The sequence below is a fragment of the Colobus angolensis genome, unplaced genomic scaffold, assembly GCF_000951035.1.
Source record: "Colobus angolensis palliatus isolate OR3802 unplaced genomic scaffold, Cang.pa_1.0 Scaffold322, whole genome shotgun sequence".
NCBI lineage: Eukaryota > Metazoa > Chordata > Mammalia > Primates > Cercopithecidae > Colobus > Colobus angolensis.
In genome coordinates, this window is record NW_012116511.1 from 1861066 (window position 1) to 1887480 (window position 26415).

The 26415-nt window shown below is 37.4% G+C and overlaps 1 protein-coding gene across 1 annotated transcript in view; it reads right to left on the reverse strand.

Annotated features, from left to right (window-relative positions):
• The window catches only part of LAMA2 (laminin, alpha 2), a 613484-nt gene that overhangs the window by 138846 nt on the left and 448223 nt on the right, over window positions 1-26415 (reverse strand). Inside the window, exons 34-36 of the mRNA XM_011951660.1 lie at window positions 24546-24739; window positions 11168-11310; window positions 7154-7252 (exon numbers count right to left, since the gene is read on the reverse strand). Coding sequence (XP_011807050.1) covers window positions 7154-7252; window positions 11168-11310; window positions 24546-24739 — 436 coding nt within the window. The remainder of the gene's footprint in view (window positions 1-7153; window positions 7253-11167; window positions 11311-24545; window positions 24740-26415) is intronic.

Genomic DNA, 26415 nt, shown 5'->3' on the forward strand with positions numbered 1-26415 from the left:
ATATTATATATATATATTTTTTAAAAATATAAAAGGAGAAATAAAAAACACTGTTAGCAGTTGAAATCTTTTAAAAACTATAAATAAAATATTATAAACTTATAATATTGGCACTTAAATAATTTAAAAACTAGTTTCATCCTTTTGGAAATGCTTCATTTTCATTAAATTTGATATTAAATAGGCAATAAGATACAATATAAGTGAAGCTAAATTTTAATATTTTATACAGCTCAGTCTACTACACAGCATTCTCCTCTTACTGAATATAAACATTTAAGAGGTGTTTATCAATGAAAACAAAATATTCATTAATATAATTACAAATATATGCCTGATTTTAATGCATTTTAAAGCATGCAAAATCAGTGTTTATTTTGGGCTTGTCTACATTTAATCTTGTTGTTCAAATGCTTTTAAAATTATTCACAATTAATTAAACAAATATTGACTCAATATCTATTATGTGCATAATATTGGTGATATTCTGATAAGAAACCAAAAGCCTTCTTGCCCATTTGGAGTCTATAGTCTGGTGGACTAGAGAGTTATTTGTCAAATGATCATGTACATAAATTTATAATTGCAAACTGGAGGAAATAATACTGGTATAAGATAAACACGGGAAGAATCTCAGAACCCCTGCGACGGCACAGAAGGCTTTCACAAGCTGAGATTTGAAAAGTAAATTGGAGTTAACAGAAATTAACAAAATGTGGGGAGAGGTAGATTACCTTTAAGGCAAAGTAGAGAAATGTGTAGAAATGCTTTGTGGTGGGACAAAGTGGCTGGGGGACAGTATGGCTGGAGTGCAGATGGCCAGGGACACAAGTGGTGGCAGATATGACCAAGGGGAGAATTTTGATCTTTATCCTAAGAGCCTAAGGTAAGTCAGGGGAAGAATTTGTAAGCACCGCGACGACATATTCACATTTGGAATAGCAAACGTTCATTCTGGCTACATTACAGACAACAGATTTGGAGGAGAACAAGAGTAAAAGCAGAGAGACCAGCTAAAAAACAAATGTGGTAATCCCAAACTAGACAATATGAGATTGGATGAGAGTGTTGTAGTAGAGATGAATGCCATACACACAAGTGGAAGCCCAGTGTGTAGTAATGAGTTGGATAAGCAGGAGCATCATGAGGAAGAAAGAGGCACCAAAGAAAATTCATAGGTTTCTGGCTTACGTGCTCAATCCACGGGGGTCCAGATGACCAGACCATGAGTGGTCGGGAGAGATGAGAGAGAAGCAAGATTAGATCATGGTGGGAGAGCACTGTATGTCACCCTGAAAAACGGTGGAAAGCCGTAGTACAATTTAAGGAAGAGGACGACATGACATGACAGGATCTGTAATTTAGAATGTTCACTCTGCCATACAAATAATAACTGGTTAGAGTTGGATAAGGCTTACAAAGAGCCACCATAGAAGGAAACCGAATTTGATGAAGGGTGAAAGAGGGAGTAGAATGAAGAGTAACCTGTTAATTTCGGTTTGGGAGACTGGGCATATACTGGAGAATAAAACAGTGAGATGGTCTAAATAGGAGAAAGAATGAGCTTTAAGAGGAAATGATGAGTTTAGTTTGAGATGTTCAATCCACAATCCATAGTAAGGCACACAGGGCCAAAGCATGAGAATGAAGTCAGCCTTGAAAATATAGATTTATGAGTTGACAGCTTACACATGGCAACTGGAGATCAAAGGAAGAGTTATAGAGTGAGGGGAAACACGGACTGAGGTCTAGTCCCCAAGGAACACCAACTTTCAAGTGATGATGAGAGGAAGAGCCTTAGAATGAAAGGTTGGAGAATTAGGAGGAAAACAGAGAGAGGAGAGTATGCTAAGAAGGAAGGAAAGATCAAAGCTGGCAATTGCTGCAGAGATTTCAAGTAAAATTAATAAGTATCCAGTGGATTTAGTTACCAGATCGTCACTGGTTATCTTATAAAAACAGTTTCAGTAGTGGGCTGCAGTGAAAATCCAGGCAGCAGTGGAGTGAGAAATAAATACAGACTTGTCTCCAAGTCTTTCAAAAATTTTGGCTTTGAGAAAAGAAAGGAGCTGAGGACAATAGCTACAGAGGTAAGTAGAGTCATCATCAAAAAGCATCCTAATATTCCACACATATTGTAGGGCAGTTTGAATATGTTAAGCATGATTCTCGTATGTGAGGAACTTGGGTTCTTCCAATGAGTAAAACAAAATGGCAATAAATCAAAATGCATTGAAAGAGATATATGATTATGTAAATTTTTTACTTTATACATTAATTAAAATACATCAAAATACATTTTAAATGTGAGTTCTTGGGAGGAATAATATCTTCTTTACCCAGGGATATTAGGGAATTTGATTTCTCCATTTAAAAACTATGAGTATAAAATATAAAAGCCCTTGAAGAAGAGAGGGCAACTCCTACAGCAGTCATGCAAGATCAACCTTGCCATGGGCTCTTAACAAATCTAAAGACTGTATCAAGTGACTGATGAGCCAACCAAGCAGAGAAAAAGGAGCAGAACAAAGATTGGCAGTACTGCCGGGCACAGTGGCTCACGTCTGTAATCCTAGCACTTTGGGCGGTCGAGACGGGTGGATCACCTGAGGTCAGGAGTTTGAGACCTGCCTGGCTAACATGATGAAACCCCGTCTCTACTAAAAATAAATAAATAAATAAATAAATAAATAAATAAATAAAAATATAAAAATTAGCTGGGCATGGTGGCCGGTGCCTGTAGTCCCAACTACTTGGGAGGCTGAAGCAGGAGAATTGCTTGAACCTAGGAGGTGGAGGTTGATGTGAGCCGAGTTCACACCATTGTACTCCAGCCTGGACAAGAGTGAAACTCTGTTTAAAAAAAAAAAAAGAAAAAGAAAAAAGATTGGCAGTACCAATGAAGGCATTTTCCAGAGGCAAGGGAGTCTTAGCTATTAGGTAACTACAGGATCACAGTAAGTCTTTATCAGTATAATCTGGGGAATTCTTGAATATCCCAGTGGTCTGACTGTACCCCAGACCAATTGCATCACAACCTATGGGTGTGAGATAGGGCTCTGCTATTTCCAATGTGCAGTCCTAGTCTACGGCACTGTCTTCTCTAATGTAGTCATGGGTAATTGGAAGTTGTGGCCACCGCATTTCTCATACCCTGGTCGCAAGTGCAGGATCATTCATGACTCTGAGATAGAGGCATTAGCGGATTTAGTCTGATTTTGGATAATGAAACCATCTAACTCTCTAATTATAATTCCATCTGTATTAAATCACCTTTTGATTATTATGCAACTTGACCACAGGGAAAGAGAGAATTTGTCATATTGACTTGAGTATTTATGGTCTGCATGGAAGATATATTTCTAATTACAAATATAGTAGGAAAAAAGTAATTAATGAGTATTTACATTTCCTCCCCCTTCTCAACCCATCAAAGTGATCTTGCTTTCAGTAGTCCTATTTCTATGCCTTTTATGTTACTGAATCTGAAGAATGGGCAGATAAAAATAGTATTAGAGTATGAAAAGGGCGTAAAAGAGTAACTTTACAGTGGAAAAATCTGGCAAACACTACCTTAGCCAGGGGATCAGGGTCAATATCCACAGTAATAAGTCATATTGGTCACATGGGTTCTTGATGTGATGAAAATGGTACTTTACCTCTGAAGTTTTTCCCACAAAAACTCATACTTCCATTCTAATCATGAGAAAAATACGAGACAAACCCCAAGTGAGGGACAGCTTACCAAATACAGGAACCTATCCAAACTGTCAAAGTCATCAAAAACACTGTTTCAAAAACACTGTTACAGTATTTTTGACAGTGTTGCCGCAGTCTAGAGGAACCTAAGAAGACAGGATGGCTAAATGTAACGTAGTATCCTGCATGGGATGCTGAAACAGTAAAAAAAAATTCAGTAAACACTGAAAAAATATGAATATAGTCTTGGGTTAATGGTAATATATCAATATTATTAGCTCATTAGTTATGACACATGTACCATGCTAATGTAAGATGTTAACAATGGGGGAGACTGGGAATGGAGTATGTGAAGGCTCTTGGTACTCTCTTTGCAAGTTTTCTGAAATCTAAAACTATTGTAAAGTAAAAAGTTTATTTTACAATAGTATTGGAATTAACTAAAAATGGATTATAGACCAAGTGTAAAATGCAAAACTGTAACACTCCTAGAAGACAGTATAGGAGAAAATCTAGATGACCGGGGATGGCAATGACTTTTCAGATACAACACCAAAGGCTCAACTGGGAGAAACCTAATTGACAAGCTGGACTTCTTTACAGTAGAAAACTTCTGCTCTGTGAAAGACACTTCTCAAGAGAACAAGACAAGCCACAGAGGGGAAGAAAATAATGGCAAAAGACATACCTGATAAAGGACTACTAACCAAAATATACAAAAAACTCTGAATTCAACAAGAAAAGAACCCAATGAAAAAAACAGAAAAAGACCCTAAATAGACACCTTACCAAAGAAGATATACAGATGGCAAATAAGCATATGAAAAGATGCTTGACATCATATGTCATTAAGGAATTGCAAACTAAAACAAGAATGAGATACCATACATACTTACTACAATGACAAAATCCAAACACTAAAACACCAAATGCTGGTGAGGATGTGGAGCAACAGAAACTCTCATTTATTGCTGGTGGAAATGCAAAATAGTAAAGACCATTTGGAATACAGTTTGGCAATTTCTTTCAAAACTAAATATACTCTTACCATACCATCCAGCAATCATGCTCCTTTATATTCACCCAAATAGGTTGAAAACCTGTATCCACACAAAAGTGTGCACAAAGATGTTGACCGCAACTTGATTCATGCTGCCAGAATTTGGAAGCAACCAAGATGTCCTTCAGTAGGGGAATGAATACATAAACAGTGAGATGTCTAGACAATGAAATATTATTCAACACTACAAAGAAATGAGCTAAAAAGCCATGAAAAAATATGGAGAAACCTTAGGTGTATGTTACCAAGGGAAAGAAGCCAACATGAAAAAGCACCACACTGCATGCTTCCAGCTATATATTCCAAAAAAGGCAAAACTATGGAGGTAGTAAAAATATGAATGGTTGCCAGGGGTCAAGGAGGAGGGAGGTATGAATAGGTGAAGCATAGAGGATTTTTCAGGCAGTATGACTTTTCTATATTATACTACAATGGTGGACATGTTATAACGTATTTGTCCAAACCCATAGAATGTATAACACCAAGAGTGAACCCTAATGTAAATTATGGATTTGGGGTGATGAGGAGGTGTCAACTTAGGTTTATTGACTGTAACAAATGTACCATTCTGGTGGGGGAGGTAGACAGTGGGGAAGACTGTGGGGGCAGGGAGTAGATATGAGAACTCTCTGAACTTCACGCTCAATTTTTTTTGTGAACTTTAAACTGTTCTAAAAAATAAAGTCTGTTTAAAAAACAGTGTGAGAGAATCTGCTGGAAAGAGTAGAGTATAGACTGAGACATAATAAAGATCTGACACTCTTAATGAAATACTTCTTGTGTCTCCAAGGTCAGATCATCAGACTATACTAAGCCAATAAGGGCAAGGACTGCACAGTTTTGCTCACACCTCTATCCTCAGTATCTGTCATAATTCCTAGAACATGGGAAACCCTCAATAAGTATTAGTTAATGAATGAATGAAATGCCACTTATTACATGGATTTTTTTCTAATTAACCCTAACCAGATGAAATTGTTCTATTACTACATATTTCTCAAGAATTTCTTCTGACTTTATTTTATTTCATGTTTTATTGTATACTTGCATGCAATTGTCTAATATTGTCCTCCATACACCTAAACACTGATGTATACACACACACACACATACACACACACCCGAAAGTTCTTTGAAGACAGATTGAGCCTCATTCATATTTTTCATCTGCCAACACTTAACTTAGGCTTTGCATGTTATGAACATTTATGTGTGCTTGTTAAATTGATTTATTCTGCCATGACCTGTTAGAAAATTCTTATTTATTAGTAGTCACATAACAAATATGAATTATTACATATTAAATTAATATGAGATAAATGCACTCAATTTAATCTAATGTCTACATACATTTGGCAAGAAACTCCATGTTGTATCTGTACATTTTATATTGTTGCTATGAGATTCTGAAAAAGTGTTTTGTATGCTGTTGTAACATCAGGGCCATTGTTTAGCATTATGTGCTCAGAAGCCTATTTGATTTCCCTGTGGAAATTTTCCTAAACCGACAGCAGGCTATGTAGAAAAAGTACTGGGCCAGTGGGAGTCTTGAGACTGGGTCCTGCTTAGGTCCCTGGGTTTAGCAAATTGTATGGCCATTGTTAATTCGTTTCACTGTCATGGCCCGAGGCAGCTCTTCTTTAAAATACAAAATGGACTAGATAATCCCCAGGAACCTTCTAGCTCCAATATTCTTTATCACTTAAAGCTCTTAGATAATCAAATTAAATCCCTACTTTGCAGCCCCGTTTCTCGCTTCATGCATACTTCTGGCCACAAGATGGCGGGCTTTATGTTGTTTTCTTCATTCTCTTAACAGCAAAAAGTTTTTAATGCCATCGCAGTTTTGAAAATTTAAAATTTCCAATTCCTTAAAAAGTCTGCTAAATGCAACATGGACTTTACATTCTGACTTTAAAAAGTGTCTTAAGTGCTTTGGAGTCTCACAATAGAGAAGATTTCCTCTTTTGTGTAGAAAGACTGATTTACACTGTATTTCTATACAAATGCAAAAATCCCACGATGAGATGAAAGAGACCACAAGTATTTTCATTTGTTTTTCTTTCTCTTTACACAATCAAAGATAGTGCTTTTGGAAATCAGAACAGATGAAAACTACCATAGATGCTACTGAATAAAGTTCTCAAAACACACTGTCATTCTGGACTTTTTAGCCAATGTTCTTGACAATTTCAAGGTATCCCAAACTTTTCTGTGTGCTACTGATTTCTATGATTTGATTTGAAGCAGAACTAGCAAGTCAGAATGCATCTATTTTATATACCAAATTGGGAATTAGGAAGAAGGTGATTTGCATTTCAGAACTTCGAAGTAATTTTCCTTCATTGACATAATCTATCTGCTTTCAGGAGATTCATAATGTTGCCAACTTACCCTGGTCAGCAGCTCGTTCATTTCGGTCACGAGTGTATTCAGATCGCCCTCTGCCAGCTGAATAAGCCTCTCTGGGGCCTGCTGAGGTGAGAGCAGGTGCTGAAAAAGATTCCATCCCATAAACATTTTAGTAAATGGCCTTGCAGTGATCAGTGTTTAACAGAACACATTTTTGTATATGTATAAGGAACTTAGCCTTCTCACCTGCAAAGAAAAGAGAAGGGAACTATGTCAACTGTGCACTTACACATTGAGTGTCATGCCAAATAATCAGGCAAATAATAAAAATTGCAGGCCGGGCGCGGTGGCTCACTCCTGTAATCCCAGCACTTGGGAGGCCGAGGCGGGCAGATCACGAGGTCAGGAAATCGAGACCAACCTGGCTAACACAGTGAAACCCCATCTCTATTAAAAATACAAAAAAAAAAAAATTACCCGAGCTTTGTGGCGGGCGCCTGTAGTCCCAGCTACTCGGGAGGCTGACGCAGGAGAATGGCGTGAATACGGGAGGCGGAGCTTGTGGTGAGCCGAAATCTCCCCACTGCACTCCAGCCTGGGCGACAGAGCGAGACTCCGTCTCAAAAAAAAATAAAAATAAAAATTGCAGTGACTTATTGAGAAATTACTAAGTGCCAGGCTTTTTTGTTTTGTTTTGTTTTTTCATTTAATTCTCACAACAGCTCGATGGGGGGTGTTATTCCATTTCATGAAAGAGCAAACTGTCTTGAAAAGGATTAAAAATGTGCACGAGATCACACAGTCAGTAAGGGGTAGAGTTAAGATTAACTCCCTACCTGGCCCATTTAAGGCTTCCATTCCAATTAACAGAGACACAGATCACAGGTAAAAAAGAGAATGGCAGGCCTTGACGTAGGGACCCGGCTAGGCAGTAACTAACTGGCCTGCCCTCCGTGTTGCTAGGAACTGGCCTGACAGCGGGGCCATATTTTTTTCCTATGGAACATAAATAATCTCGCAGGACACTAACATTAGACCAGGTCACTTGGAGCCAGTGATTAATGAAACACAAAAAAAGAGACTACCCTGCAATGTCTAAGCGCAGACAAAACCGTAGCGGGTTTTGTGCAGACCACAAAACTACCCCAATCTCCCATTTCCTGGCTAATATGAATGACCACTGCCTCCTTATTAATCATAGCTTTATCCTCTCTCTGTTCTTCCTTCCCTCTAGATGGAATTCACAAAATACTTCTTCCTTCCCTCTAGATGGAATTCACAAAATACTCACAGAATTACTCCCACTTCCGAATAGCACCCAGCTGAGTGCTAACCTTAAGTTATCTAGCACAACCTCAAATACTGGAAGTTATTCCTACACCTTCTTATTGAGACAGCCCACAATTCCTCCATGGTGTTCAGTGTCCCTTGTTGCAACAAGTTAATAAATCCCCCTTTGTTCCATCACATGTGTGTCCTTGATGGTCTTTGGCTGAAGCCTGGGGAGCACTGACATAGTTAAAGGAATTGAGCAAAGAGGTGAAATAACTTAAGTTTTTATAATATCAAAAGGTGATCCTCAGTATACAAATGTCAAGTGAATGATGGAAGAAGAACAAAATAAAGAATCAAGAAAGACTGGAATTTAAGGATAATCCAGGTCATCTGGATCAATATTCAGCCAGAAGTGGATGGGTCACTGAAACCCTTGGCTTAGATGATGTTTACAGATTGGAGCCTCTTCTATAGGACCCTCTTTAATTCATCATCCGTTGCTTAGATATTAGTTTTAAAATGTTTTATGTTCAACTAAGATGTTTGCTTTTCTAGTTTATTTTTCTGTATTCCTTCCATATACAAGGAAAATAACTGATCAGCATTCTTTTTATTAAAACTTTTCACTTCTCTGAATACCGGGACCACAAGGTACACTCAGGTTCTTCTGCCTGGCTTTCAAGGTTGTCCATTATATCACCCTGCCTCACTGAAGTCTCCAGCTTTATCTTTCACTAGCAGGTCTGACTTTTAATATCTGCCAGACAGGCCTAATTCACACCACTGCCTCTGCTCATATGGCTGTGTTAAGCACAGCTGCCTTCTCCCTGTGTCCTCACACGGCAGAGGGATCTCCAAATACCATTACACTGGGCGCTAGGGCTTGCTGTGGTCAGAATGTTTGTGTCCTTCCAATATTCATGTGTTGATATCCTAGTCCCCAGGATGATGATATTAGGAGGTGGAGCTTTTGGGAAGTGATTAAGTCATGAGAATGCAGTCTTCATGATTGGGATTAGGGCCCTTATTGAAGAGAACCCAGAGAGCTAGCCATCCTTTTCCTCAGTATCCAGATATTAAATGAATTAAATGTGGGGTCATAACAAGAAGTCACCCTCTATGAGGAACAGGCCTTCACTAGACATTGAACCTGCTGGTACCTTGATCTTGGACTTCCCAGCCTCAGAACTGTGAGAAATATATTTCTATTGTTTATAAGCTAATCAGTTTATGGTATTTGTCATAGCAGCTCCAATGGACTACGACAGACCTTCAACATATAAGATTGGGGAGATGTAAATATTCAGCCCATGACAACTTCTTTCCTATTTCTTGGAGTTTCTGTAAAAGCTATGTATGGTAATGCATGTAGGACTTCAGTCAATTGCTAGCTTGTCAATAAATGTTAGTTATTCTTGTTATCATCATTATTGATTTCTTCTTCTGGAAAATAGGCATAATAATACTTACCTTGAAGGTTACCATCAGAATTAAAGAATATATTTCCTGAAAGAATATCTACCAACACCTAGTGAAGAAATCTTAGATGCCTTCCTCTAGAGCAACCAATACTTCTCTATTAAAATCGTGTCTCCGCTTCAAATTCCAACTGCAATTATACTCTCAGTAATGGTACCTTCCCTGGTTACTCTGAATCTTACTGATATCTCCAATCACTGTACTCTAATGTACTTTGAATGTTTGTAAAACACATGGTCATTATGTATTTTTGCTAATTGCTTGATTATTGATTAATGATTATTTTTAAAGCACATAGAATCTACATTGCCTAAGGGTAGTGAAGATATTAAAAGAGTCACGAAATCCCCAGGGAACCAAGTGCAATGCTGAGGCATTCTATAATTTCTCAATAAATATCTGATAATTGAGAGTAAGTTGACACCTTTCATCTTTTTTTCATCAGACGAAACAACCCCAATTTCCTTAATATTTTCTTTGACCCCATTAACTGCCAAAAGCTTTAATCACAATTTAGAACAGTGCTTATCAAACTGGTGCTTGTTGAAGAACTTTTAAAGTTCTCCTAGTTCTAGTTCTCTAGTACAAGATTCTAATTATGTGTTTTCATTTTGACGATAACCTTAAATATTAACGTAAGCATTTCTGGATCCCAGGCTAGGCACCTGAGAGTTGAATATGGCCACTAGATCTCAGTGTCTACATTTGCTTGCATGTTTGATCCGATGGCAGACTGAGCACGTAAGTCACATAAACTTGTCAAGTGATGCCCACGTGTCATTTCAGGACCCTTTGCAGGGGGCTCTCTCGTTCAAATGTGGTAAGGTAGGAGAACTGAATTACCACATCACCTCTGGTGGAAGAACTGTGTAGAAATACTCAATATCCTATTTTTGTTGCAAGCAGCGATTTCCATTCAGCCAAAATCATGTTACTTTATATTAATGTTTTTTAATTTGAATTTTATTGGTTTCGTAAGGATTAATTTGTTTTAATTTTATAGAGCTATAAGTATAAAGAGTTCATACCTGATTTTATGTTTGCACATCTTTAAGTGACATAATAAAACTGATTTAGGCCAGACACTGGGGAGTACATGAGACTCTTTTCCCTTAATAGAAATCTGTATATTATAGTTCTTGAGTTTGAAAAACACTGGTTAAGAAAGTCTCTGGATTTCCCTAACAGCTACATCCCTTGATTTGGGGCTATGGGAAGAACATTTACCAATTATAGCCAATACCACTTGTGAAGCTTCTGTCACCTTGTCCCTGGCCCTTGCTTGTGACTGCACCAACCTACCTTTAGCTCCTGAATTGTATTTTCAATACCATACAGCATTTTATATGGCGCAGGCAGCGGACCAGTGAGGTTGATGCTCATGACCATCTGCTCCAGGCGAGCCAAGTCACCGAGAAGAAGGCCGGTGCACTCATCTCCACAAACTGTGAAAGAGAAGCGACAAAGAGTAGTTACTTCTGCTAAACATCCCAGGCAGATGTTCAAAGAATTCAGCTATGAAATATTTTATGGTCCAAGAATAATTCCATGGAAGATGAAGCTACTCATCTCAGAATATTAATGTTTTCGAATGGATGACGGTTGAAAAAAGATAAGAACAACAACAAAAGAACAGATATGCATGTCACCCAGAACCTGAAATAAAGGCGATAATATAAACTGAGGGACCAAAGAGGAGAAGCAAACATATTTGGGAAGAAAAAGTGTATTGCACAAGCATTGAAGATTTCCTTTAAAGCATCGAATATAACATTAAAAATACCCCCTAAATCCCTACACGAGCAATCTAAAGGAACCTTTCCACAGGGAATAAAACGTGCTCCAGAGTCTAAATGTGCGGTGTTACATTAGATTGCACTGGAGAAAATCATAGTAATTTGACATCCACATGCTTTATGTATTACACATTCAAAAAGTATATAAATTTTTGGCTTGGTATCTACTGAGTAGAATAATTAAAAAAAAAAAAAGAAAAGTCTAAAGAAGGCCGGGAGTGGTGGCTCACACCTGTAATCCCAGCACTTTGAGAGGCCGAGGCGGGTGGATCACCTGAGGTCAGGAGTTCAAGACCAGCCTGACCAACATGGTGAGACCCTGTCTCTACCAAACACACAAAAATTAGCCGAGTGTGGTGGCGGGTGCCTGTAGTCTCAGCTACTCGGAAGGCTGAGGCAGGAGAATGGCATGAACCCAGGAGGTGGAGCTTGCAGTGAGCCAAGATCATGCCACTGCACTCCAGCCTGGGCGACAGACTGAGTCTCCATCTCAAAAAAAAAAAAAAAAACCAACTCAAAAGAAAAATAACTTTTATTTCTGTAATGAGTGTTTTTTCTTATGATAATATTTATTGACTTATTTGTCAACTCTTCCTCTTTATCTCTTCAGTCTATGACCGCCCACGATTAGATGCAGTCCCAAATCCCTGCTTTGATGATTAACCTCTTTCGGTCTTATAGAGAAATAATTGCTAAAGGCCAGAAAAACTGTATTCTTTAAGTGGCCAAGAATGCTACTATTCTACCAGACACGGTTTGGATCTGTGTCCCCATCCAAATCTCATGTTGGAATGTAATCCCCAGTACTGGATATGGGGCCTAGTGGGAGGTATTGAATCACTGGAGTGGTTTTCATGGCTTAGTACCAGTCCCCTAGTGCTGTTCTCATGACAGAGTTCTCATGAGTCCTGGTTATTTAAAAGTGTGTGCCACCTCCAGTCCCCACGTCCTCCTGCTCTGGCTGTGTGAAGATGCCTGCTCCAGCTTTGCCTTCTGCCATGAGTGAAAGTTCCCTGAAGCCACCCCAGCCATGCTTCCTGTACAGCCTGATGGAACCATGAGCCAATTAAACCTCTTTTCTTTACAAATTACCCAGTCTCAGGCATTTCTTTATAACAAGAATGGACTAATGCAATCACTATAATATTTTGGCCGTCAAAGAGGTACTATTCAAATTTGGTGGTAGGGGCCAGGATTGGTGGTAGAATTGGTAGAGAGACAAATGGATTACTGACTCTTCATTATGGAATAGATCTCATAAATAGTAGTATAATTTCCAAAATTAACATATATTGATTCTTTTGGCAGATTTAAAAAACATGCATATTTTTAGTTTTGCATTGCAGAGTAATGAGGTGTTTCTTCATGCCAAGGAGCAGGAACTGCCGCATTGATAATACACTCTCATGTGTACAGTTATAATTTCTTACATTCTGCAGATAGAGGTATCAATGCTATATACATGTTAAAATAGGGGAAAATACATAGCATGGAAAATACTGAGAATTGGTATAGCTCTGGATCATGCCCAAACTTGGCAAGAATTCAATTAGTTCTCTAAATAGCAGTCCCCTGAGCTGTTTAATGGAGAGAAAACCATTAACTGGTGCTTGTAAACAAAGAGAAAGAGGACGGAGGGTGATTTTTTGATAGGACAGCAGCTAGAGGTGAGTTACAATGTCACTTCACAGGGATTAAACTGCCCTGGCAGGGCTTTTAATAAATCAGCTCCTTGCAGGTGACACCTGCAACTGCAGAGTGTCACCTGCAGGGGCTTTGCAAGCTCCTGATGCTTCACAAGCTGAGTGAACACAGACGCTTTGAAGGCAAGAGCAGAAGTCTGGAACTAGGGCTGTATCTCTTACTCTTCTCCTAGCCAGAATGAAACAGAATTTGCACTGCATGGAAACCAAGTAAAACGAAAAGATTGTTTTGGCTTCGTAGCCCCGTTCAATGCAACCTTCAACAGACCTGTCTATATTAAACAGGTACAGAAAACACAACATAGAACTCAATTAAGTGCCAAATTGACTGTGTCTAAACACCAAGATCCGCGGTCTGATTCTCAAGCTTTAGTGGGCCTCAACACCTGTAGGACTTTCGGAAATCCCAGAGGGCTGGGTCACACCCCCCCAGTGTTTCTGAATCAGGAGGTGATTTGATCACCTGGTTTCTCTTAGTCTCTGATTGAGAATGTGATACTGATACTGCTGGTCTGTGAACCACACTGTGAGTAGCAATCAGACCAGCAGTTTTGGCACCACCTGGAAGCTTATTAGAAATGTATAATCGGGCTCTACTCTAGATCTAGGAAATTAGAATCTGCACTTTAGAAAGGTCCCACGTTATCTCTGCACATTAGAATGTGACAAACATTGGTGTGGATCAGTGGTTCTCACTTTGGCTGCCCATTGGAATCCCATAAGGATTTATAAAATACAGATGCCTGGGCTCTTTCTCTCCTCACCACCACAGAATGTGATTTGATGGGTCTGTGGTAAGGTCTAAGCTTCAGTATTTCTATTTTTATTTTTTTTTCTGAGACAGGGTCTTGCTCTGCTACCCATGCTGGAGTACAGTGGTATGATCATGACTCACTGCAGCCTCAAAGTCCTGGGCTCAGGTGATCCTCCTGCCTCAGCCTCCCGAGTGACTGGGACTACAGGCATATGCCACCACATCCAGCTATTTTTTTTTTTTATGTAGAGATGGGGTCTTGCTGTGTTGCCCTGGCTGGTGTCAGATTCCTGGCCTCAAGTGATCCTCCCACCTCAGCTTCCCAGCGTGCTGGGATTACAGGCGTGAGCACTGTATTTTTTAAATATTCCAGTATTTGAAAAACCATGTAGCCAAAGGGTAAAACCACTGAACCAGGTGATAAATTACAGGGATGCTCAATCTTCAAGGGAGCAAGGATTTGGAAGAGGTCCTTTTGCTTCCTGTCTTCTCTACCTAGAATTCTTTTCCCTTGGTCTTCTCTCACCTGGTTCCTGGGTGTTCAGGTCAAGAGTTCAATTGTCACTTTCTCAGAGGGAAGGTCCCTGATGATTCTAAAATTACTGTTACCTGAAACTCCCCACCACCGCCTGCCCCGTACCCTGTGCCAGTCACTACTGCATTTCCTTTGCTTTCTTAACACTCATACCTGTTTGAGCTACCTTATTACTTTATTTATTTATATATTCTCTTTCTCCCTCATTAAAGAAGGGACCTTAAACACCTTGGTTATGGTGCCTAGGAAAGGGTGTTTTACACAGTTAACATTCAATAAATATTTGTGGGCTAATATTTTTGTGAAGGAAGGGCATCAAAACATTTTGGACAAAGAGAATGGCAGGGGTTAATGTTTGAGCATGGCATGTGCCCAAACGTGAAATGGTGAGATCAGGGAGGTAGAATGTCAGGAGAGAAGAGAGTGGGGAAGAAGGAAAAGGGACGAGGTTGGGGTTGGGCGAACAGAAAACTTCTGAATGTGAGAACAATAGAAAACCTCACAGATGTGTGAGGAACAGGATAATATATTAAAAACTATGGTTTAGAGAGAGAAAGAGAACTATCTTGTGATTGCAGAGGCAGAGATTGTCCGATCAATAAGAATGACTATTCAGATGCCTGCCTGAAGGAATTCAGTTTTGACTCAGGAAAGGGATGTTGTAATGGAGAGATGGAGGGGAAGAAAATCAGCACAAAACTTTAGGAGGAAAGAAACAACACCATCACTGACAGATCAAGCGATGCTCATTTCTGGGGAGAATTAAAAATGGTTACTATTGGCTGGGTGTGGTGGCTCAGGCCTGTAATCCAAGCAGGATTTGGGAGGTTTGACACAGGCAGATAGATTACTTGAGTTCAGAAGTTTGAGACCAGCCTGGCCAACATGGTGAAACCCCGTCTCTACTAAAAATACAAAAATTAGCCAGGCATGGTGGCATGTGCCTGTAGTCCCAGCTACTCGGGAGGCTGAGGGAGGAGTATCACTTGAATCCGGCTGCAGTGAGCCTAGATCATGCCACTGCACTCCAGCCTGGGTGGTAGAGTGAGACTCCATCTCAAAAAAAAGAAAAAAAAAAAAGTTATTGTTAATACTTCTTTGCTGCACCTCCCATTAAGAGGTGAAGTCTACTTCCCTTCCCCTTGAATCTGGGTTGGCTTTGCAGCATACTCTGACTGACAGAAAGTGGCAGAGGAGCATACTGAATTTTGCAGTTTCTGCTTTCACAGTCTTGGACCCCTGCTGCCTTCAGAACAATCCCAGGTTAGCCTCCTTGAGGAAGGGAGGCAACGTGAGAGAGGAAAAGGCAGTTGAGGCCCCAACTTGGGCTTGACGCCATCTGGGAGCCCCTAGGCATGACAGTGGAAGATCTGTCCAACTGAGCTCAGCCCAAATTGCCAACCTTCAGAATCATGAGAGTGTATGTCCTTGTTGTTTTAAGCTACTAAACTTTTGGAATGTATAACTGATAAAATCAATAACAGATACACTTATTCAAGGTTTGCACATGTGATTCAGATCAGAGACTTTCAACTGCAATTCATAGGCTAAAAACAGCATTAGTAACAATTACAATTTTATTAGGAATTATGAAAAATAGGAAGGTTCTTTTCCCACTGAGTCCAAGTTCATCATTGTTTTAAAAGTTCCATTTCACCTCTAGTGAAGATGTATTTTGGGCAGATGTTCCCAGGACGTAAGCAAGCAATTTGCTCTTTTTCACCTATAAGATCTTGAAAGATACTTGATAATGATAATAAGATGTTTCACCATGCTTTTTAGGGCAGTGTGTGCCTTTGATAGCAAACACTAAATTATTCTTTAATTTATTTAATAATATATAACCTACCTATTTCCAAGAAGGAATTGGATCAGTTTGTTGATAATAGCATGGTTTAGATACTCCTTACTAGATGGTTCCAGAAATTGCCAGGGAAAGTACCTATAGTTTTCTCAATTTTTACCTCATACAAGAATAAACCAGGGACTGGACTGCAGAACTAGAGCTGATGTACTGTAACATGCTATGGAGTAAATTGGTGTACTAGAATGCCAAGAGGCATGATGAATACTGATTTTTCTCTCATTTATTCTATCCCCTGCCCATCTGTTTTGGTTCCTCATCTTCAGTTGTTGAAATGAAAATGCATTTAATTGGTCTTTCAAGGGCTCATACATTCCGTTTTATGTTTCTGTGTCCAAAGGCCTATTATTATCCCATGTCTTATGGCCTCTGTATTTGCTTTTTGGGGGACAAAGTACAAGCACATTTCCGTAAGTGAAAGGTAAGTTTTACAGTATGCTCCAAGTAATATACTAACATCTGTCTGAATGGGTCAGAGAGACTTATGAATATGACAGCCATGGGGATTTTTTCAAAGCTTCTGTACAAGTCTAGCTCGTGAAGTTATAAGGTAAACACATGGGGAAAAGTGTCCTTTACCTAATGGTTTGCTATTTTATTCCGACACAAAATATTTTGCTTACACCAGAAGCTATTTTTATTTGCCCTCAAAAAGTCCAAAGTGTCTGGCAACAAACATTGGAAATGGAATGCAAATCAAAACCAAATTTAATTCACTATAATAGGGAAGATCTGAAGAGTATGTAGAGACATGGACTATTCACATTGTGTAAACAACTGTTCTTTGACAAAGTGCAGTAACAGCTCAGTGTAAATTAACACCTATCTTACAGTCGGGACCTCAAAGAACCTTTCCAAACCATTCTCCAAATTCAGCAATACTAATAAGGTTACAAAGTGAAATCCTGCCTAAAATGCACAGGAGCAAAAGCAAATATTTCAAGACCATGATTATATTTTACATGACTAAATGTTTCCGAGGCTTAGCCTATAAAAGTGTCAGGATAAATTTGTGTCTAATATTAACAAACGCAGTACTAAATTCAGATTGTTATAGCCAGGCACATGTAAGGGGCAAATCATGCAGCCAGTATTACAGATCTTTCTGTTAGCAATTAGTACAAAATACTGCATTTCTACCAGGATTCCCCATGCATAATAACTACTGGCTTACTGTCACAAAAGAAATCACACACTGCATCCAAACCAAAGAAGCTGAAGCTAAAATGAGGACACTGAGTATTTTTGAAACGGCCAAAGCTATTAACCAATTTTAGGTAGAGATACATACATTCTCTGCTCTAATCAAATAGGAATAAAATGAATAAAGACATGTTTTTAACAAAAGATAGAATTATGTGTTAATGCATGTATTTTAAATTAACTCTTCTAGATGAATGCCATTAATGGTTCCCTGGATCTGAATTTTATGTTTCTCACTTCCCCTTATCATCTTCAAAAAGAAACTTTTACATTAGCATATATTTATGGCTTATTAAAATGTACTTAGTTATTCTATTTTAAAATAAGTATCTTCTAAAATAAATATTTGATTCCAGAGTCATTAAGAAGGCCTTTTAACCTGTCATTTCTTTGAATAGAGAGGAAAGCTGTAGACTTCAGTTGAGACTGATGAATTTGCTGATGTACCAAGTAATGATATTTATGTTTCTTATATATGTTTTATGATATATGTGTTTTATATGTATATGTTTTACATATGTTTTTGTATATTAAATAATATGTGTTTTATATATATATATTAAATCAAATTATATATATAATACATAGGAAAACAAGTTCAATGTGGTTCAAAGATGGTGTAACTGTTCAAAACACTATTGGAAACTTTGAAAGTACTATAAATAATAATGGGATAATAGTGTTTATCTACACAACAGTCACTACATGACAGGCAATGTATTATATTTTGCCATCATTATCTCACTTAATATTTACAGCAATTCTGTGAGGTAAGTACTATTTGTATCCTCATTTTACAGATGAGAAAAATAGTCACAACCAGGGTGCTTATGAATCTATAAATAATGCATGTGAAGGGCTTAAAGACAGGAGGAATGTAAGGTGGCTATAAAAGTGGTTTTCAGTGACTTGAAGAGCCTAGAATTAGAGATAATAACTGGAAATGGAAAGTCAGCCTAAAATAAAGAAAACATTTCATCAGAAACTGATGAGTTGCACAAAACATCAGGTCTTTGGGGAAAAAATGGTTACATAATAACAATGATGATAACAATGCCTAGAATTTATTGAGCACTTATTATGCTTAGATACTTAACATACATGTATATAGTATTTTACATCCATTTTACAGATGATGAAAATAAGATTTAGGAAATTAAATAATGTCACACAAATTGCAAGCTAGGATTCAAACCTTCTGTAGCCACTTCATAACGCCATGCTTCCTTGCATTAGGACACTGTCTGTTTTGTGGACATCACAGAAAAAGAGAAGGCTAGACTAGTTTACTTATTTCTTCCAACTTTAAGATTATGTGATTTTATTTTGTCTTTTAAAGTCAGTAAAACCTCCTGGGCCTTGCCAGAGTGGAAATCGCAATCAAAATAGAGTTTAGTTTACTCTGAAAATAAAACTTGCTGAAAACAAAGGCAACAGTCATAAGCTGTCTCTATACGACAATTCAAATGCGCAACTCCTTAATCAGCTAACAGAACAGCTTCCTCAATGATATACAAACCACTGAGACGGATCTCTAACAACTAGGAAAATCATCTAGAATGACAGTGATAGTTGCCATTCCAACACCGTTAGCCTGGACCAATGCTAAGGTTGACAACAAGAAACTCAAATATCTTTTACTAACAAAACAAATGAGTAGAAGGTGCAGACAAGGTGAAGAGAAAATGTTTTATAGATTGCCTAACACCTGGATGTGAACAACATGTCACAGCTTAGACTTATAGAAAACTATATCATACATACTGTCCTTCCAAATAAGAGCTTACTTGAGCAGTGAGGAGGAACAGAGAGAGGATGACATTTAGAAGGTACAACAAGCAAAGTGTTAGATCAATAATCAGCATCTGGAGATCAACTGATGTTTATCATCATCTTTTAGAATAGAAAGTGCTGTTTTCATTACAGTGATAACCACATTTTATTTTGTTTCTGCTCCCATGTATAGGGAGCCATAATTGCTATTATTAATCATTTTTTATTATAAACGTACAATAGTGTTCTAGTGATAATATATAATGGTCTCTGCCTTATTGTGATCAGATATTTGGTGGCAAATGGCTATTAAAAACAACAGTGTTGATTACATCTCTGTAGATCAAAGTAGGATAAAACTTCAGACTTCAGGTTTCACCAAGTGGTTGGAAGTTGCCTATTTTACAGAGTAAAGGTAAATTATCACATTTAGCTAGGTTAATCTCAGGCTGCAAGTAGAAAACATACTTTGTCATCACTTTTACAAATTGGCAAGCAAAGTGTATGTTTTATTTTAAATAAATGTATGTTAGAATTTAAGTAAATTGTTACTGTAAATAATAAAAGCTGATATATCCCAAATACCTCACTATGCAGTGATTAAAAATAGGCAACATCAATTTGATATTTATAAAATGTCATTTCAGGCAATTTTCATGAAGTAATACCTTGCCAACAGATACTAATTTTAATTTCTGTTCTCTAGGAGAGTAATATATTTTACTATGCCACTCATAATCTATTTTAAACATCACATGAGTTATTCTGTGTTAATTATATGAGTTTACAGAAAATAGGATATGAACAAATCCAAGTTTTGTGTTTCAAAATACTAAACTTTACTGCTAAGCAAATAATGGTTTCTTCGTTCATTTTTAAGTTTCTTGAAGGCAGGTTAGTTGTTCTCATTTTATAAAATGACATGTGAACTATGAATGAGAGTTGAAAGAGGAGGATGGATTTGTATTAACTTATTAAGAAGAAATCTTAATTTGAGAAATTAATAAAATAATCTGTTCAGAACTCACCAATATACATAACATTGTAAAGCTGTCCCAAATAATTCCTTTTGAAAAAAAAGAGGCTGTGAAGTTAATCTGGGCACCCAGCTAGTGTCTCTTCTTCTGCATAGAAGACAGTCTCTACTTGACAATCTCTGATGAAGAAGAATCTATCATAAATGCCATAATGTTTTAAATCTTAGAGGAGTCTCAAAGGTTAGCAGAAAATAAATGTCAGTGTCGAGTTATATATACTTAAAATTTCTCATTTTGTAATTTTACCTCATTTTATATTTATTTTTAATCGAGGTAGGATGGTCTCTAAACAGGGAAGCAGTAAATGAATAAAGGGCTGAATTCATTACTGTTGAATATATTGGCTAAACCACGTCTGCTTTCTCTGTTTATCAGTAGCCAGCACAGAGCTTACGAAAATAAGATTTGTAAGACTGACCCATGCTCAAATCACAGATCTACTGAAAAGTCACTGAGAAAATGACTTAACCTACCTAAATTCAGTGTTCTTATCACACAGTGGGGATGATAAGGAACGGGAATGTTACAAGAATGAAAAGAACCACATGTGAAATGCTTAATATAGTGCCTGGAAAATGGCAAGTTCTCGGTCAAGGTGAGCCTTTAAATAAAGTTACTATTATGATGAACCCTGTGTGGTAAAAGGGACTTTAGAGAATGTCTGGAATTTGAAGGTGAATACATTGCTTAGTTATGCCCAGAAACTGACTCTGCTTGGTGGGGCTGAATTTAGGTCACTAACTTTGAGAGACTGTGATGTCTAAATAGTTCCTAATGTGGACACAGATTATTTTTATAAATTCTTCATGATAGTAGTTAAAATCCACATATAAAAGGCCTATGTGCTGCAAAAAATTCCATTTTGGATCCAGCAAAATCCAGGCCTGGTCACTGGCAACTGTCCCCGGAAGCTGTAAGTATTCTAGGGACCAAGGTGTCCAAGGGAAGTCCTTTCACAGTTCCTGCATTGGCTTTGTTTTGCCTGATCTCTTCAGCAGAATTTTATATCCTTTGTGAAATAAGCGCCTAATCTAAATTTATAGTGAGTGTATAGATTCCTTTCACCACTATGCAAATTACCTGAGATCATGCAATGATCAGGCTTAGGTCATTTATCATGCATTTCTCTCTTTCTTTTTTTGAAATACACAAATCTATGGTGTGGATCAGTCTAAATTATATTTCCCAGAGAAGTAACTAAAGGGAGCAAAATTAACTCTTGTACAATACATGCTACTAAACTGTTTTACTTATTCTAAGTAATAGGAGAAAGTTTATTTTCTGTAGTCAGTACCATATTAACAGTAAGCACTGCAGACATTTCTCTTACTACATCTAAATTCTCTTGCTTGAGCCAAGCTACCTCCCTTACTCTCACCCCCAGGCCTTATACAAGTCCACCATGACCACAGGTGCTAAAACAGGCCCTGCAGATCAAACACACAGGTGAACCCATTTTTTGGTCTCTTGCACTAATTTAACTTAAGGATACAGAAATATATTAAAAGGAGAATTGAGAATAAGTCAGAATTACATCCTCACTTGTGTCTCCTTTTATCTCATTTCAAAACTAGGAGTAGAAGTAGAAACTGAATCCTGGGAAAGGCCAAGATCATAGAATCATGGCACATTTTTCCATAACTGGAGAAATTTTAGAAGAAAAGAAAACATGAAAAGTCTAAAGATACTCTGTGTAACAATTCTTAGAGTTAGCTTCATGAAAGGTGAAGAGAAAACATTCCTAGAAGTAAGTGGAAATCACTAATGCTTAAGAGCAGTATTTGGAAAATCTATACAGCATAATTATAAGATAATTAATTGTGCTTTAGAAAAGGGGTCTAGATATCAAAAACAATCCTATAATTTAATATTTTTTTTTTCTGGAAGAAAAATTGCTATTATTTAACCCTCCAAAAGAATATAAACACTTCCATTCTAGCAACTGAATTAAATATCATGTATAACCCCTGCAAATACATTTCCTCATGGGGCAAGAATAAAGCAAATAGGCATTATAAAACTGGTTTAGGCCGGACACGGTGGCTTACGCCTGTAATCCCAGCACTTTGCGAGGACGAGGCGAGCGGATCACGAGGTCAGGAGATCGAGACCATCCTGGCTAACATGGTGAAACCCCATCTTCACTAAAAAATACAAAAAAAACTAGCCGGGCGAGGTGGCGGGCGCCTGTAGTCCCAGCTACTCGGGAGGTTGAGGCAGGAGAATGACGTGAACACGGGAGGCGGAGCTTGCAGTGAGCCGAGATCGCAACACCGCACTCCAGCCTGGGCGACAGAGCAAGACTCCGTCTCAAAAACTAAACTAAACTAAACTAAACTAAACTAAACTAAACTAAACTAAACTAAACTAAACTAAAATAAAATAAAAAACTGGTTTAGCTTTGTAGCTGGAGGATTGGCCCTTTTGTTAATATCACATGGGACAAGTAGAAATTAGAAACCTGCATATGCGACAAGGAAAAGATGAGTTAAGATTTCTAATGATAAATGTATTCAAAATGTTCAAAAAGTATTGATTATCAACAATAACAATGAAAACTTAAAGCCATTGTTGTTGATGGGCAGAATGCCAGTTCTCTTTAAAAGAAATGTTCCCAAAATAATCCCATTATATTATCTTCCCCAGATTTTAATGTGCTATTGTTTAATTTTTGTGCTTAACATTAATATGATCTTTTCATTTTAAGTTTGCTTCTGGATAATTAATAAAAGTGATGATTAATAATTCAAGGACTGTTTCATGTTTACATTAAGAATATCTATATAGTATCTAGTTAATTATGTGCATGTTAATAATTTATTTAACTTGAAAGCAATATTATAAAATACTTTGGTAGTCTACTTCTTTAATTATCATTAAAATATATCATTATACTTGGGAAGAATGAGTGTGGATATACTAACAACTAAATATGACAATATAAATGTATTTGACAGTACATTTAATCTCTCCCCTCTCACCTACCTTCACATTTATTTTCAGTGTAATACATTTTCATTAAAGATGGTTAAAATACAAAGAAAAAATGATTTTAAAATCTATTTTCCCAAATAACACCCAGTCTTAACTTTTTGGTGTATTTTTTAATACAGCCTTAGCTTCTGAGGTTAATGGTTATAAAACTAGAACATAAACAAAAATTCTTCTATTTAAGATAGTATTACAATTTAGACACAAACAACATGCTAAAACAAGAAATGTTGACATGCACAAACATCAGTAAAATAGGTAAATGTTGAAAGAAAAAGTGCTAAAATAAATTCCTTAAGAAAAGAATACTATAGAACAGCACTCCTTCCTTAAATTTATAAATAACCTATTTTCGATTTGAATGTATGCAAGATCTAAGAATTATATTTAGCTACTGATTTCAATGTACTTTCAATATGGCACTACTAAATCCAGAATCAGTAAGAAAAAAGAGAGACAGCAAGAGAGCAAACTACTCTCCACTTATTGTACATGAGTAAAAATACTTGACTTCACTGTTACTGCTTATGGGTTTTGTAGTTCAAGAGAAAATTATGAAGCAGTATCCCCCAAGGATTTTCATAAAAGCTGGGAAAAGAAACGTCAGTTGTCATTCAAGGCTTAAAGTATCTGTCCAGTCGATTACAAATTCAGGAGGATTCTAAAATTTTTAATATACTCAGATCTTTAATCTGTCACAAAGGCAATGCCAACTTGAGGCGAAACTGGAAACCCTGAGATGGACAAATCAAATAAAATGCCTCCAGGAGCTTCACTGTAGGTCTTTCAATGAACTGAGTAAAGCACACTGAGGATTTTCTCAGCTATTTTTGGCTCAGCAGGATGGACACGAAATCAGCAGGTGAACAGCAGAAGGTGGATAGATAGTGTCAGAAAGAATGAAGAGTAGAACTAGCTACTGGAAAAAAAAAAGGCAGGTGGAGGGAGTCAGTCTTTCTCATTGGAAATGAGACAGAAATGGAATCAAGGCCTCCAAAACTAACAGCGAAGTTAGTATACGTACAAACACACTCCCAGCCCTCGCGTGCATGCCACTGCTTGCAGCCGTCACACTTCCTTCCCGTGGCTCCGGGTCGGCACGTGCAGATTCCTGTGACAGGGTCACAGGGCACAGGCAGTGAGCCATAGGGATCACACTCACATTCTTGGCAGGAGCCTCCAGGGCTGCTTGGACTGCCAGTATAGCCAGGGGCACACCTGAATTGAAACAGTGACAAAGCAAAAGAGGTTAATAGCAAGTCGTGTCTCCACATTGTTCTGTGCAGTGGTCTTTTGTTTTGATGAAACAAAACGGATAGCAAGAGTCCATAAGTCAGTTAACTTTTCCTGTAAAGGGCCAGATAGTAAATAGTAGACTTTGCAGGACATAGGGAAAATCAAGATTATGCCGTGAAAAAGAAATAAAATTCTAAAGCATTCTGCTGTTGTTGTTGACAGAATTGAAAACGTAATAATGATAATAATAATAAGTCAAATTACTTTGTAATATCAGGCTACTAATGAGAAGAATTGGATTCTTCCTGAGGTTTGAAATTATCCTTCATTTTGGTTATAATTTAGTGCCTGCTGTCATCAAATTGATTGTAAATGCTGACTTGTAACAACAGTTCTTAACTGAGTGCCACACAGAATCAGAAATAGGCCAGATTTGGCCTGTGGACCATAGTTTGTCTGTCACTGCTCTAGATAATACACTTTTTTGTTAAGTTCTCTTCTACAATTAGAGATGAATACAATTCTATATTGACTTCTGGGCTTTCCTATACTCATGAATTTCAGAGCTCAAAATAACCAAATAATACAATGCATTAATTTTACTAATGAGGCAAAAGAGGCAAGTTAAGTGGCAATAGGCTACTCAGATTTTCTGTTTAATTTTATTCATCTTTTCTTTTTACCACATCTTCCTCAAGATGGATTTTTCATGTGTATCTGTGGAAGTGGGTTAATGATATGCAAACAAAACATATAACACTGATTTGAAAAATTAGAAAGAGAATCCAACTGGATGAACCCTAAATGCAGTCCATTAATTGACTCTTCCACCTACCTATGCATCCATTCACCTAAGTGTATTTCACTCAGGGTTATGACACTGCAAGTTTGGTAACTTTACACAATGCTAGCAGGGCCATACATTGCGGTTTTCCCAGGACAATTTCATACTACCTGTTGTTTTGGCTTAATTGCTAAAAACACTTCCTGTTTTTAATATAGTGTCTCAGATTGGACAACAAGTTATATATATGGTCAGTGTAAATATAACCAACAGTTAGAATTTTTGTTGAACAGGCAAGTATGTGAGGAAGTTGAGAGACAGTAGGGGACTGGAGCCAACAGCTATAAATACTGGCAAGATAATCATAGACCATCTTTAGCTGCCTGAGACTGTGAAATCTGCATGGCTGACTGTGAAAGTTAATTCATCCTGTGCTGGTTAGAAAAGGCAAAACATGAAGAAAACGATTTGTGACATTAGACTTTTATACATTTATGTTTTTGATTATTTTCTTTTCAATGAAAGATTACAAATACTGAAAATAGCATTTAAGTAAGTCCACTTGAATGACTTCTTAACATTTACAGGTAAAATAATTGTATTCCAAGCAGATTCAGATTGATTAAATGTTCAAAGAGTTTATTACAAGAGTACTGAAAATAAAGTATGGGGAGAGGTTTCTATATTACAGGGATACTCAAGAAATTTCAGCAGTTTTAGACCTAACCTGATCAGTCTGGGCAGGTCAAAAGATGATTTAAATGATTTAAGAAGCTCTCAGCACTGGAACAAATTTATTTGGAAGGTTACAATAAAAATTTAACCAAGAACTTTGGTTTAATATAGCTGAATAAAGCAATTTTTCAGAGACATA